The following is a 13363-nucleotide window of genomic DNA, read 5'->3' on the forward strand; positions in this document are numbered from 1 at the left end:
TGAACATCCAACAGCGCCTGCAGCTGTTCTCTCAATGCACAACTTCTTCTGTAGTAGCCATCGTGTTCAGTGTGGCTTTAGTTTTCTTGCTGTTGTTAAGGCGAAGCGTAGCTTCAATCTCGGGATCAAAATCTTCAAGAGGAAGATTCTGAGATCGTGTGTTCATGCACAACCTAGAAAGCTCCAAACACAAAAATTAGAACCACAGGAAAACAAAGAACATAATTTAAATAAACAGAAATAAAAATCTAGATTAGTATCAAACAATCTTTAGATAGTATCAATAAATAATCAGTCCCCGACAACGACGCCAAAAACTTTTGCACTAATTTCTTTACACGCCGCAAGTGCACGGGTGCAATTGTGTACAGTAGTAAGCAAGGTCGTATTCTACAGAGACTAATTATTATCAATGCATATCCTAGATTATTATTCCCCTATCTGGAAAACCGAAATTAAGAGTTTTGTTTTTAAAACTAAATAAATAAAAGCAGGAAAGAAAATAAACTAAGCTGAGACAAATAGAGAAACAAATATGAGCAGAATTTCCCAAGTTAAAGGTTTCAACAGATTCTCATAACTAACAAGTTCAATTCAATCATCAAGATAATTCCTAAGGCAATCTCAAAACTAGTCTATACCCACTCTTATGGCATACAAACCGTTGATTACATGTAAGGCTACCGTTTCCGGATCACACTTCTAACATGCAACTCCTAAAAGCTCCTAGGATTAACGCCCTCACAAATATTAATTCCCTTTAGAATTAAAATAAACGTGTTCTATGTTCTTAGTTCAGGTAGTAATTATCATTTCTCGATATCAAATTAAAATCTATGATTATGCTAAATTGGTGATCAAGCAATAACGCAAACAAGATAAACAAAAACATAGAAAGGAATAGAAATCTCAATTAATTGAATCAAACAGTTAGGAAATCAAATCATGTCTACTCCCTAAACCCTGGGAAAAAGGGATTCTAGACACACATAGACATATGAACTAGAATCAAAGTCTCAATAAAACAAATAAACATTCAACAAGAAAAATAGTAAGATCGAGAATCTTCAGTCTTGCTTCGGCTCCGTTCTCTGTCTCTCTCAACTCACAGAAAAGTAAAAATATGATAAAAAGTGATAAAAGGTCCCAGAGAATAAGTTCTAGGGGAGTATTTATATGCCCTAGGTCAAGTAGACTCAAAATACCCCAAAATCGCGAAATACAGTAAAATCCAAAATTTAGGCGAAAACTCGGCGACACGCGTGCGGCCGCATGACGTCGTGCGGTTTACTCGCGCGGCCGTGGCATGCGGCATGCCTGGACCGCGTGAGCTTCGACCCGCGAACTTCCCGATGCTCGTTTTTCCTTGTCCAGTGTCCGATTTGACCTCCGTTTGCGCCTACGGACTCGTCTGTTCAAGTACTTCTCTGTACTATCATTAAAATCATCTCAATTCAAGTCCAAAACCTGTAAAAACAACACAAGCACGGAGGAGTAGTCTATTCCACAAAAATATGCAATTTAAACCATAGACAACTCAACAACTGAATAAGAAACGCCCAAAATACTAAAGAATAACGCGATAAAGGAGTGAAAAATGCATGTAAATCATTTATTGAATAAATTTATTTTATTTATTTTTATTTTTTTTATTCTTATTTTTTATCTTTTAACTTAGTTTTTTTTGCCTTTCATAATATCAATTTTATTATTGTGAATTCCTTTTTTATTTTCAATATTCAACTCAAATATATTTAGTTTAATAATTTTTTTATTTTATTTACAACATGATACTTAAGTTGGTGTCAGCTTTATAGAAATATAAAAATATTCTCTCATATATTGGAGATGGTGCAAATGCTAGTTTACTAGTAATTTTGAAGATTAAAAAATTACGTACTTTAATTAATGAATAAAATATACAAGTGTTTGTGGTTGGCCAAACGGTAAGGGATTAATGCCCAAGGCCACAGGCCTTGGGTTTCGAGTCCGACGAGCCAGTTTTTTCATGCTCTTTTTGAGCCTGTTTTAAGTATAGGTCGAGTCTATGATGAGGAGTAAAAATATACGGATCCAGGCCTGGAATGACAGAGTATTCTCTAGCCCTGGAACCCGAAGAGCAGGAAAGAACCCCAAACAAAGGCCCCACGAAGAGCTCACGGGACGGGAGGCTCATAACCATTAAGGGAGGAGTTTTACTATGGAGAAGGTCAGGGCTGGAAAAGCAAGGTGAGAACGGCTCAGGTCGGGCAGCAGAACTGAAACGAGACGGGAATCAACTACAGTGCTAATATAGTCATATCACTCACCTATTTGGCTCACTGTTGAACTTGTTATGCTACCCTAGGGTGGAGGGTGAGATTTGTATTATGAAGAGGAACAATAAACTTAAGTCGAACCTTTGTATTTAACGGGCTTGTCCTCTTATGTATCTATGTTGCCAAACAATGAGTTAGAATCTAGATGAAAGGGAATGATATTTTGTTGAGTTTAAAACTAATTTAATACTTTAAAAAATAATTGGAGCCCCCGCTAGACTTTATTACAGGGCCGGCCCCAAAACAGAGTGCATCCATTGGCGAATCTTGGGGGAAGCGCACCTCCAATTTATTTTTGTTTTTTTGTTTTTTCTCAAATTAATTTTCTGTGTGTTCCCGTGGGTACATCAAAGGTGTAGTCCCAGAATTATGCGGTCCCATACTAATCTCACTATTCATAGAGATAGTGTACAAATCAGATAATTCCCCATTCATCAATCCCACAGATTCCTCTTCAACCTGTTGCTGAATCCAAGGATGCCTACTGAACTTCCTCAAGCTCTCCAGTTCCATCGCAACTTCCTTCATGGTGGGCCTCTCCTCGCCGTGCAGCTTCAGACATCTCTTCACGATCTCAGCAATCGCCTGAAGCTGTTCCAAGCTCCCTTCTCTCAGCACGCGGGGATCAAGAATCTGGAAGAGCCGGTTCTCTTTCATCGCCGTCACAAAGAAAGTCGAGAGGCTCTTTTCTCGGTCGTTGTTGGTGTTGGAGAGAGGTTTCCTGGCCGTCATGAGCTCGGCCAGGACAACCCCGAAGCTGTACACGTCGCTCTTCTCTGTCAACTGGCACGTGCGGAAGGACTCCGGGTCCAAGTAACCTAAGGTTCCTTGGACTAGAGTGGTGGCCATTGTTTGATCAATGGGAACCAATCTTGATGCCCCGAAATCTGCAATCTTAGCATTGTAATATTCATCCAATAAAATGTTGGGAGATTTCACATCTCTGTGGATAATAGGCTTGGCTGCTGCGGAGTGAAGATAGGCTAGTGCACCGGCAGCCTCCACCGCGATTCTCAGACGATTCCCCCATGAAAACCAAGGCATTCCTCCGCTGTTATGGATGTGGTGGAAGAGTGTGTCGTTTTTCACGTACTCGTACACGAGCAGAGGAACCTCCGTCTCCAGACAACATCCTAGGAGCTTCACAACGTTGCGATGATGGACTTGTGTTAGAATGATGACCTCGTTTATGAACTGCTCCATCTGGCTCTCATCCATCACTCTTGATTTCTTGATTGCAACTACTTGCTGTGGGTCATGCAATAGGCCTTTGTAAACTATCCCGAAACCTCCTTTGCCTAGGATTCGATCTTCTGCGTAGTTGTTGGTGGCGTTTTCGAGCTCCTCTGCGCTGAATATTCTCATAGATTTCATAGTTTTCTCATTTGAAGAGAGCTGCTGCTGGAGCAGCAGCCCACCGTTTTGCTTGAAGAATTTCTGCCTTAGATTTATGAGCGCCCTTCTTCTAACACTCACGAATAGCCATGTCATTGCAATTACTATGGCCAATAACCCAAAACTCAAGCCTACAAATAATGAACAAAGATCAAAATTCACTCAACAAAACTGTATATATATATTTTTTTTGGTTAATTGGTTGTAAATCCACAAATTATTAACAAATACACAGAATCTAAATTCGAGTAAATTTTCGGAAACACTAAAGTTTATATATGATTGCACACTAGTATTAAAGATTTGGGGAAAAATCAAAATTCGTAATAGTTCATGGTTTTAGAGATAGCCAATTAACCCCCTTTTTCCCATGTTTTAGGATATATAAGAATAGGAATAATACCTAATGAAAATTTGATGACTGGAAACTCAGAGCTCTTAGCAATGCAGCCATGGCCATCTCTTGTGCCATCTCCCAAGTACCCTTTCTTGCAAGAACAAGCATAACTACCCTCAACATTAGTGCAAATCCCATTTTCATCACATGGATTAGTTTCACATTCATTAACATCTGCAAATTAAAAGTCATATATTTTATATACACAAACATAACACATGAATATTCAAATTAATCAAAAACCAAAAATTTGAGTATATATATACCTGTGCATCCTGGACTTAGATATGGATTCCCTTGAAATCCCTGCGAACACCTACACCTATATCCAGCAGCCCCCATATCAGAATCAACACAATCGCTATTGTCCAAACAGGCGAAATCCTCGGATTTCCGAGCCTCACTGCAGCTCTGGTTCCCAACAGCCCAGTCCAGCACCAATCCCACATTATCCACAGTCCTGTTCTGAAAACCCGGGTCAGCCAAATCAGACGGCGCGAAACTGTAGCTGGTGGGGTCACCAAGAAACGCGTAGCCACACGGATTAAACGACCACACGCTCACGTGGCCCGTGGTCGTGCCGAGAAACGAGTTCATCAGCTGCATGCCCTTGGGGATCGCAGTCTGGCAGCACCCGACGCCGGAGCAATCTCCCGCGCCCAAGTCAGCCCTATCGGAGCAAATGGAGATGCATCCGCTGGTAAAACCGAGGGCGCCGAACCCGTTGAAGTTGAGCAGCGCTTGCTCGTCGCAGCCGATGACGGTGAAGCTGTTGCGTTGAGAGAAGGCGAAAGGGGAGCCCGTGATGTTGATGAGCACCCTGTTCTGGCGCGTGATGTTCCCGGATGCGTCGTAGCAGCGCGCGGCCACCCAGCTCTTGATGCGGAGCGCGTCGCCTGTGATGGAGACGATCTCGAGGTTGCCCGAGGCGATGAAGGGGCGCGGCGGCGCGAAGGAGGCGTCGCAGTTGACGTCGTACCACGGGCTCATCGAGCAGCCCGATCCGACTCCGATGCCGAAGGGGTACGGGACGGTTAGGTTCCCGCACTTGCTTTGGCAGTTGGGTTTGGTGTTGGCGATGGTTAGGGTTAGAGCGAGTGGGAAACATAGGATTACGAGATGCAGGAAGGCTGTATTAGTGTGTAGGGACATTTTTAATTCATGCGATGAAGAAACGTCTGACTACTATATGTAGTGAAAGTTTAATTTACGTACAACTATGTAGTGCTGCTTGCAGCGATAATATCTCAGTCGATCTTAGCTTTTTGCATGTATGGACATGGCGATTTTGTTCGTTTTTGACAAAATTAGGTGGCGAAGGCGTTATCGTGTACGTACATTGTTGACTGATTGAGCTTGTTTCAAAGTCAGCGCCTCTCTTTCTCTCTGTCTGCCGTCTCTCTCTCGTCGTTGGTAGGAAAGTAAGTGGCCAATTGTCGAATATAGTTGCTTGACAAAAACGAAAATCCTCATGTGAAGATTCACATTCAATTATCTAGTGACTGAATATTAAATGAATTAAATCTAGCATGTTCGTTGTAATTAAGCATGAAAAACTTATGCATAGCAGAGAACCTATATAGAAGTAAATACTGCCCCCCTTCGTCGTAAGTGTCATTTTTTTTTGTCATTTGCCCCGTCTCTTTCTATTTTAGGATAAACACTCTTATATTTTATTTCATTGACAACCATATTTACAAAATATTCATCTCACAAATTATTTAATTTTCTATTATATAAAAATTAGTATCTTGGGCACAAAATATAAATTGTCTATTATATCCCTATTATATATTTAATTTTAAAGGTGATTGTGTAAATTATATATATATTTGAAAGAATGTATTAATTCATTAGATATTAAATTAAACTACTATAAAAATATATTAACTAGTTACATTACATTATTCAAAACAGGGGCGGAGCCAAGCCCCTAAAGACAAGGGGCAAAATATGATAAAGAAAATTTAAAATAATTTCTATAAAAATTATATAATAAAATATTTTTACAATAATTCCCTACGATCACTCATATTCTGAAAGCGACGTAATATCAACTGTTTCAATTTTTTTTTCTCAATATAAGTAACTAAACAATCATTCATCAAACGATCACCCATTCGATTTCGAAGCTGACTTTTGACAATCTTCATGACAGAGAAAAAGCTATTTCCACAGTTGCAGTTGTCACAGATAAAACAAGCACAAATTTAATAAGATTATATATCAATAAATACACAATATCTCTTTTTGTCTTTACCATCTCCATTGCAAGACTTCCTAATTGGTACAATTTTAACTTCTTTATCTTCTTTCTGATCTCCACGTTAGACAAAAGAAAACGAATGTAGTTTATCAAAGTCAACTTTTTTCCAATCTTCATATTTTGTCCATTTTTCTCAAAATTTTGGTGGGGCAAACTTTTTTTTAAAAATAATTATACACATATATTAATATAATAAGTATACTAATTTTTTTTAGGGGGGCAATTGCCCCACCACCTCATAGTGTGGCTCCGCCCATGATTCAAAATCTGTTTGCATGATAAGTCAATATATAGTGATGAATAACGCAATATATTTCGCTTCCTCCAGGATTCGAACCTTAGTAAAAAAAATTAGCCCTCTAGGTAAATATCAGCCATAGGATACATGAAATCAACACCCACAAATTAATCTAAGATCTCACCATATGGGAGGGATCTCAATGGAACGCTCCGGTATAAATATATTAAAATAGTAACCATTTTCAGCCCTTAGATCATAAAAATTTACAGTTGATTCATCACCTTGTTGGATGAATTCATGGTCCTGAATTCGAATCTCATAGGTGGTAAAAACTTTATTTTTTGCAATTCATACATTTACACAACGAATTCATTGGTGTTCTATATATAATTCATAAATTTTAGGTAGTTCGTATTTTTTAGGTTAAGAAATGTTTATACCGTAGCTCTGCCATATATATATAGGGGGGAGGTTCAATAGAGACCATCATCACTACAACAAAAATTGGTTTTCCAGACACCAAAAAGTGCCCCAATATATGCTCTATTGGGGCACTTTTTATTTTCGGGGCACTTAGTACATGTGCCTCTAAGTATCGTGTCCCAATAGGGTTGGTGTAACAGCCTGGCTCCAGACTTGACGGTTGTCCCCACAAACCAACACGAGTCTTTTCTAGCGTGTTTTGTCCTCACTCGCACGTTTCCCGAGAAACTTTTCAGGGGGTTACCCATCTTGAAATTGCTCCAAGCCAAACACGCTTAACCTTGGAGTTTCTTCCACATGGGCATAAAAAAAAAGATGCATCTTGTTGATATGAGTAGCACCTATCAAATCATTTAAGCTATCCTTGAATATGCAGTCCCATACCCGCATATTCTCATAATCCCTCTCATTCGGGTGTGTTCCGGTTCATCCCTGTACCCCTCCGCTTGGAATTCTTAATTGGAGCCGCTCCTTGTCCGTGCCTCTTTTTGCACCGGCGATCACTCCGTACTTCATCCACGGGCGTCACAGGCCCACCAGCTTCCGCTTCGTTTGTCCCCGAACCACACCGTACTGTGAGAGGTTCGGCTCTGATACCACCTTTGCTTTCTTAAGTCACAATTGAGGCTACAATCCTAATCTTTTACTAGTTCGAGTCATCCCTGTTGACTTGAGCTCAAATTCTTTTACTCGAAAAAAAATACTTCAAATTTTTTCAGGTTGGCTGGCTGGTGCTGACGGGACTGAGTTGAGGCTAGGGTTCAACTTCCTATTAAGACTTCCGTTGTAGCACTAAATAATATCTTGTCTTTTGTTGTCCCTAAGGACCCTAACTTAAGACTTTCATATTCTATTTTGAACGACATATCTGATCGAACTTAGATTCTTAACTCTTAGTTTTATGCTAATGAAGGTTATCAAAGGCATGAAACAAAACTTGTGATCCAAAGGGGCCTAGCCCGACTCGTTATCTTATTATTCGGATTTTAACAAGGTTTGTCCTTGTTTATTTCTATGAATTAGTTGTACCTCGATTATAATTATTTCTTCTTGAATTGGGGTGTGACAATTGGGGACACTTTTTATGTGCCTCGATATCAATAGATTACCCGACAATTTATTATGCCCCGAAATTGATTTCTAGAGGCACATAAAAGTGCCCTTTAAAATATTTTGAATCCTATTGTTAAGTTTATAGGGATATTTATTTGTGTCCTTTGCTTATGTATTGAGACAAACAATGTGTATCCGTAAAATCCATTTTATGTCCCCAAATTAATGTTATGGGGCACTTATTTGTGTCTTTTGCTTAAGTATCTAGACACAAAATGTGCACCGTCAAAATTAGTTTTATGTCCCTAGATTAATGTTACGGGCACTTATATGTGTCTTTTAATTAAGTATCGGGGCAAAAAATATGTAGGCTCGGATTTTGTTATATGTCCCCAAATTAATGTTATGAGACACTTATTTGTGTCATTTGCTTAAGTATCGAGATACAAAATATGTAGCCTCAAAATTCATTTTATGTCTCGATATTAATATTATGGGACACTTATATGTGTGTTAAGATGAACACATGAGGCACTTATCCATAGTATTAAAAATTTTATGCCCCAAAATTAGTATATAAAGGCAGTACTTACTGTACAAATACAATCATATCATATTCTTTTGAAATATTAATAAATAGTATCATCAACATTTCAATAACTAAACAATCCAAATGACAACTCGATATAAATGAAAAGTCATAACATTCATGTCCAATATCAACAAGAAAAATTAAGTAGTCACAAAGTTTGTTATCTTCTACTCCCTCCGTCCCAACTTTTTGTATCCACTTTTAGTAGTAAATACTACTAAAAGTGGATACAAAAAGCTAGGACGGAGGGAGTATAAGAATACGAAATACAAAATTACCACCTCCATGAAGGTCCTCTAATCTTGTTCCTGCATCAATTTTCATCTTCATCCAATGCCATCTGAATAGAGAAAATAGAATAATTTGTTACAACCAGATAACATAAATGTTAAGATAATCAAAGCATATATAACATAAATTCCCACCTTATTATGTCATAGCTATGTAGCAGTTAAACAAACAACTTCTGATAATATGTTATAGAATACCACCTAATTATCAAATAGACTACCAACATTAGATAGCCTAGCAAGCATTGCACCTATTTACAAATTAATTCATGGAACATTAAATACCATGAAATGATCATTTGTTTTGTTACCAAGTTAGTTTCTTTCAAAATTAGATAAAACCAGACAAGTGAACGAAATATTGGCACATCATATTATTACACAATCAGCTCAACATAATCCAATACAATAGAAAGGTAATAATATTTAATATCCAGACAACAATTATAAATAGAGACAGATTGAAAGCAATCAACAAACTTAGTACATTCCATATCATTTAAATCATAAAGATATGCCCTACCAATTGCAACAAATAAAAAGAAATCAAGAAAAGTACAAATAAAATATAGGTAAAAGTTGATTGAATGAGTCTGAGCAACGATATTGCACTGGTCCTACAATCCGGGCTTCATATGCCAAATGAATAGGTAAATGAATCATGATGTCGAAGAAAGAGGGCGAAATTTTTTTCTCCAAGTCGCAAAGAACTTTGGCAATCTCTTTCTCCATTCGAATTAAGTCAGCAAGATTAAGAACCTTAGAACAAAGTTCTCTAAAGAAGGTGCACAGCTTAATCAACGGATTCCTAACATGCTTTGGCAAAACTTTACACAATGCGATAGGAATCAATTGTTGCATCAAGATGTGATTGTCATGACTCTTCAAACCAGAAATTTTATTTAACTTAGGTTGAATACGCCTTGAGATGTTTGAAGCATAGTTATCAGGTACTTTCACATTTCAAAGAATATCACAAAAAAATATCTTTCTTCTTTTTACTCATTGAAAAACAAGCAGCTGGCAGATATCTCTTTCCCTAATCCATAGTAACAGGGTGGAGTTCATTCTTTATGCCCATATATTCCAAATCAAGACGAGAATTTTCATGATCTTTCGATTTTCCCTCTAAATTTAGAAGTGTACCTATAACACTATCACACACATTTTTTTCTATATGCATAACGTCCAAATTATGACATGATATCTTTCCAATATGGCAATTTGAAAAAAATGCTTCTTTTTTTCCAATTGTGAGGAAGAGAGGGATTATCATTTACGGTCTTTCCAAATTTTATATTAAGCCCAGCTAGTTCCTCTAGTACCATGCTTCCAATCAAACTTCGGGGAGCAGTGCGCTGTTCTTCATTGCCATCAAAAGATTTAGTATCTCTCCGATAAGGATGATAACGATACAAAAATCTACAATGAGCCATGTAAGATTGTAAGTATGTAGAACATATATCCTTATGACAAGATTGCGCAAGTATGTAGAACATATATCCTTATGACAAGGAGGGCAAGCTAGTTGTCCCTTTGTGCTCCAACCAGACAAATTTGCATAGGCTGGAAAATTATTTATTGTCCATAATAAAGCAGCACGCATACTAAAATTCTGCTTAGTAGATGCATCATATGTATCAACCCCATTCCACAATTCTTTTAATTCATCTATCAAAGGTTGCATGTATACATCAATGTTATTTCCAGTGGATGAAGGTCCAGGAATGAGTAAAGTTAGAAAGAAGAATGGTTCTTTCATACACATCCATGGGGGCATATTGTATGGGGTAAAAATAACAGGCCATGTACTATGAGCAATAGTCATTGTTCTAAATGAACTAAACCTATCAGCAGCTAGACCTAGCCTCACGTTTCATGATTCACTAGCAAAATCACATTGTCGGCGATCAAAATCATGCCAAATGGGAGGGATGTCTCAAGTAGCCATCCTTAATGCATTTATCTTTGTGCCAACTCATGAATGATGCAGTTTTAGTTGACATAAAAAGTCTTTGCAATCTAGGTTTTAAAGAAAAATATCTCAAAACCTTTGCTGACACTTTTTTGCGCTTTAAAGATAAATCATCCTCACTTGATGAATTAGTTTCAGTTTCAACATATCTGGGTGTATTGCAAACATGACATAAAGTGTCATTCTTATGCTCTTTCCAATACATCATGCAATCATTAGGGCCTACATCTATCTTAGCATAATTCAATCCCAATTCTCCTATTATCTCGCGTACCTCATAGTAAGATGTGGATAATGACTGTGTCAAATCTAAAAATACATCTTTCAATAATTCAAGAAGCATTGTGAATGATTTGTTAGACCATTTCCCAATAACTTTCACATGAAAGAGTCTAATGATGAACTTTAGCTTTGAAAATTGCTTGCACCCTGGATATAGTTCGTGTTGAGCATCATCTATCAACTTAAAGAAAGCCTTAGTTTGTTCATTCGGTTCATCTACGATATTTGCATCTATATTATTGACCCCGAAAGTATCATAAATCAAATCATGCATGTCGTCTGACATAACAAAAGACTCATCTTCTTGAATAGTAGTAGGATTAAACAAAGTTCCCTCCCTATGTGCAGTTCAATTTGTATAACCTTTCATAAACCCATCAACTGTCAAATGTTCTTCCGCTACTTCTCTGTTTACCCACTTTAAGTTCTTACAGTGTTTTCATGGGCATATAATTTTTCTACGGAGACTTACATTATGAAAAGCCATATCCAGAAAGTGATTCATGCCATTTTTATAATCAGCAGATAGTCTATATTTTTGCATCCAACTTTTATCCATTATGAGCCTAATAAAACAAGTAATTTAATCAATTATTGAATGCACACAATAAAGTTAGTTAATATAATAAAAAATACAAAAATGCAAAAATATTATCTCTCATTTGCTAAGTAAATTAACTAGCAAGCTGTCTATGATCAAGAATAGCATAATTTGAGACAACCATGTTCCCCACATGTTTGCTTAACCAATAAATTTCATAAATATTTATAATCACTTGTGCCTATTTCTTACACAAACACACATATCACATAATCGGCTCCAAGCCATCACCACAATAACAAATGGAATGGAACAAGTCATTCCCCAACCTATTATCCATATCCACTACCTAGATACATGCTTATCTATAGTATTTACATAACCATGGCTGCCACTTGAACCATGGTGCAAAAATAACCTAGATACATGCGTATCTATGAATAACCATGGCTACCACTTGAACTATGGTGCAAAAAAGGGCAAAGTATAGCAAACTCACCGTTGAAGCTTATCTCTTTCTTGTCGATTCTTTTCCAAGTGGATGGATAAACACTTCTGAAATTCATTTCACAAGTTAACAAAACTAGCAACGATTGATACAATGCTCGATAAGGCTCAACCAACCCAGAGAGAAACTCATCCTCTGAAGAATCTGAAGTAAGAAATGACCAGTGAACCCGATCATACGCCTTAGCCTTATCAAGCTTTAACACAACATTCAGAGTGGAAACGTTTTTGTCCAAATTCTGAATCATCTCTTGGGCTAGCAGAACATTATCACTCAACAATCTTCCATTTACGATACCACTCTGATTCAGAGCCAACACCCAAGGAATGAGAGACGCCAAACGCGTGGTCAAGATCTTAGAAATAAAATTGTTGGTAATGTTGCAAAGGCTAATAGGAAGATAGTCAACCCAAGTTGCCAGGTTCGTCTTCTTTGGAAGCAAGACGATTGTAGTGGCAGTAAAACAACGGGGCATAAAAGCCCCAGAGAAGAAATCCTGAACAACAACAATCACATCACTCCCCACAATATCCCAATAGTGCTGATAGAAAAGCGAAGAGAAGTTGTTCGGGCCCGAAGTGCTATCTCCACTAATCCCAAAGACAATTACACAAACCTCAGTCGCATCTGAAGTAGCATAGAGACCATCTCTATCCACATCCCCAGGATGAGCGTGAATCACATCAAGATTCGGCGGAAGAAGCTGATCCATGTCAGAAGAGGAGAGAAGACTATGAAAGAAAAATACAGCAGAGGTGCGGATATCCATCTCATCAGTCAAACTCCTTTCCCCATTAGAAATAGCATAAATTTGGGTTTTCACCCGCTTCTGTTTCACCCATCCCTGAAAGAATCTAGAGTTTCTCTCACCCGCAAAAGTCAATCTGATAGCCGCCTTCTGTTTCCAGAAGTCCTCCTCCATGTAAGAGCGAAGCACGAACTCAGCAACAGACTTCCTCAAACTAGTCCTATGGGCAAGGGACGAATCTGAGTCATAAGCTAATTGAGCAGTGCCAACTGCT

The 13363-nt window shown here is 37.9% G+C and overlaps 1 protein-coding gene across 1 annotated transcript; it reads right to left on the reverse strand.

Annotated features, from left to right (window-relative positions):
- Positions 1–2482: 2482 nt before the first annotated feature.
- LOC131016537 (wall-associated receptor kinase 5-like) lies at positions 2483–5280 on the reverse strand. The gene is made up of 3 exons (XM_057945249.1): positions 4377–5280; positions 4117–4284; positions 2483–3844 (listed from the first exon to the last, which is right to left on the reverse strand). Exons 1-3 carry the CDS (start codon positions 5260–5262, stop codon positions 2637–2639), a joined length of 2262 nt encoding a protein of 753 aa, XP_057801232.1. The 5' UTR covers positions 5263–5280; the 3' UTR covers positions 2483–2636.
- Positions 5281–13363: the final 8083 nt, after the last annotated feature.

The sequence above is a fragment of the Salvia miltiorrhiza genome, chromosome 3 (genome assembly GCF_028751815.1).
Source record: "Salvia miltiorrhiza cultivar Shanhuang (shh) chromosome 3, IMPLAD_Smil_shh, whole genome shotgun sequence".
In the NCBI taxonomy this organism is placed as follows: Eukaryota; Viridiplantae; Streptophyta; class Magnoliopsida; order Lamiales; family Lamiaceae; genus Salvia; species Salvia miltiorrhiza.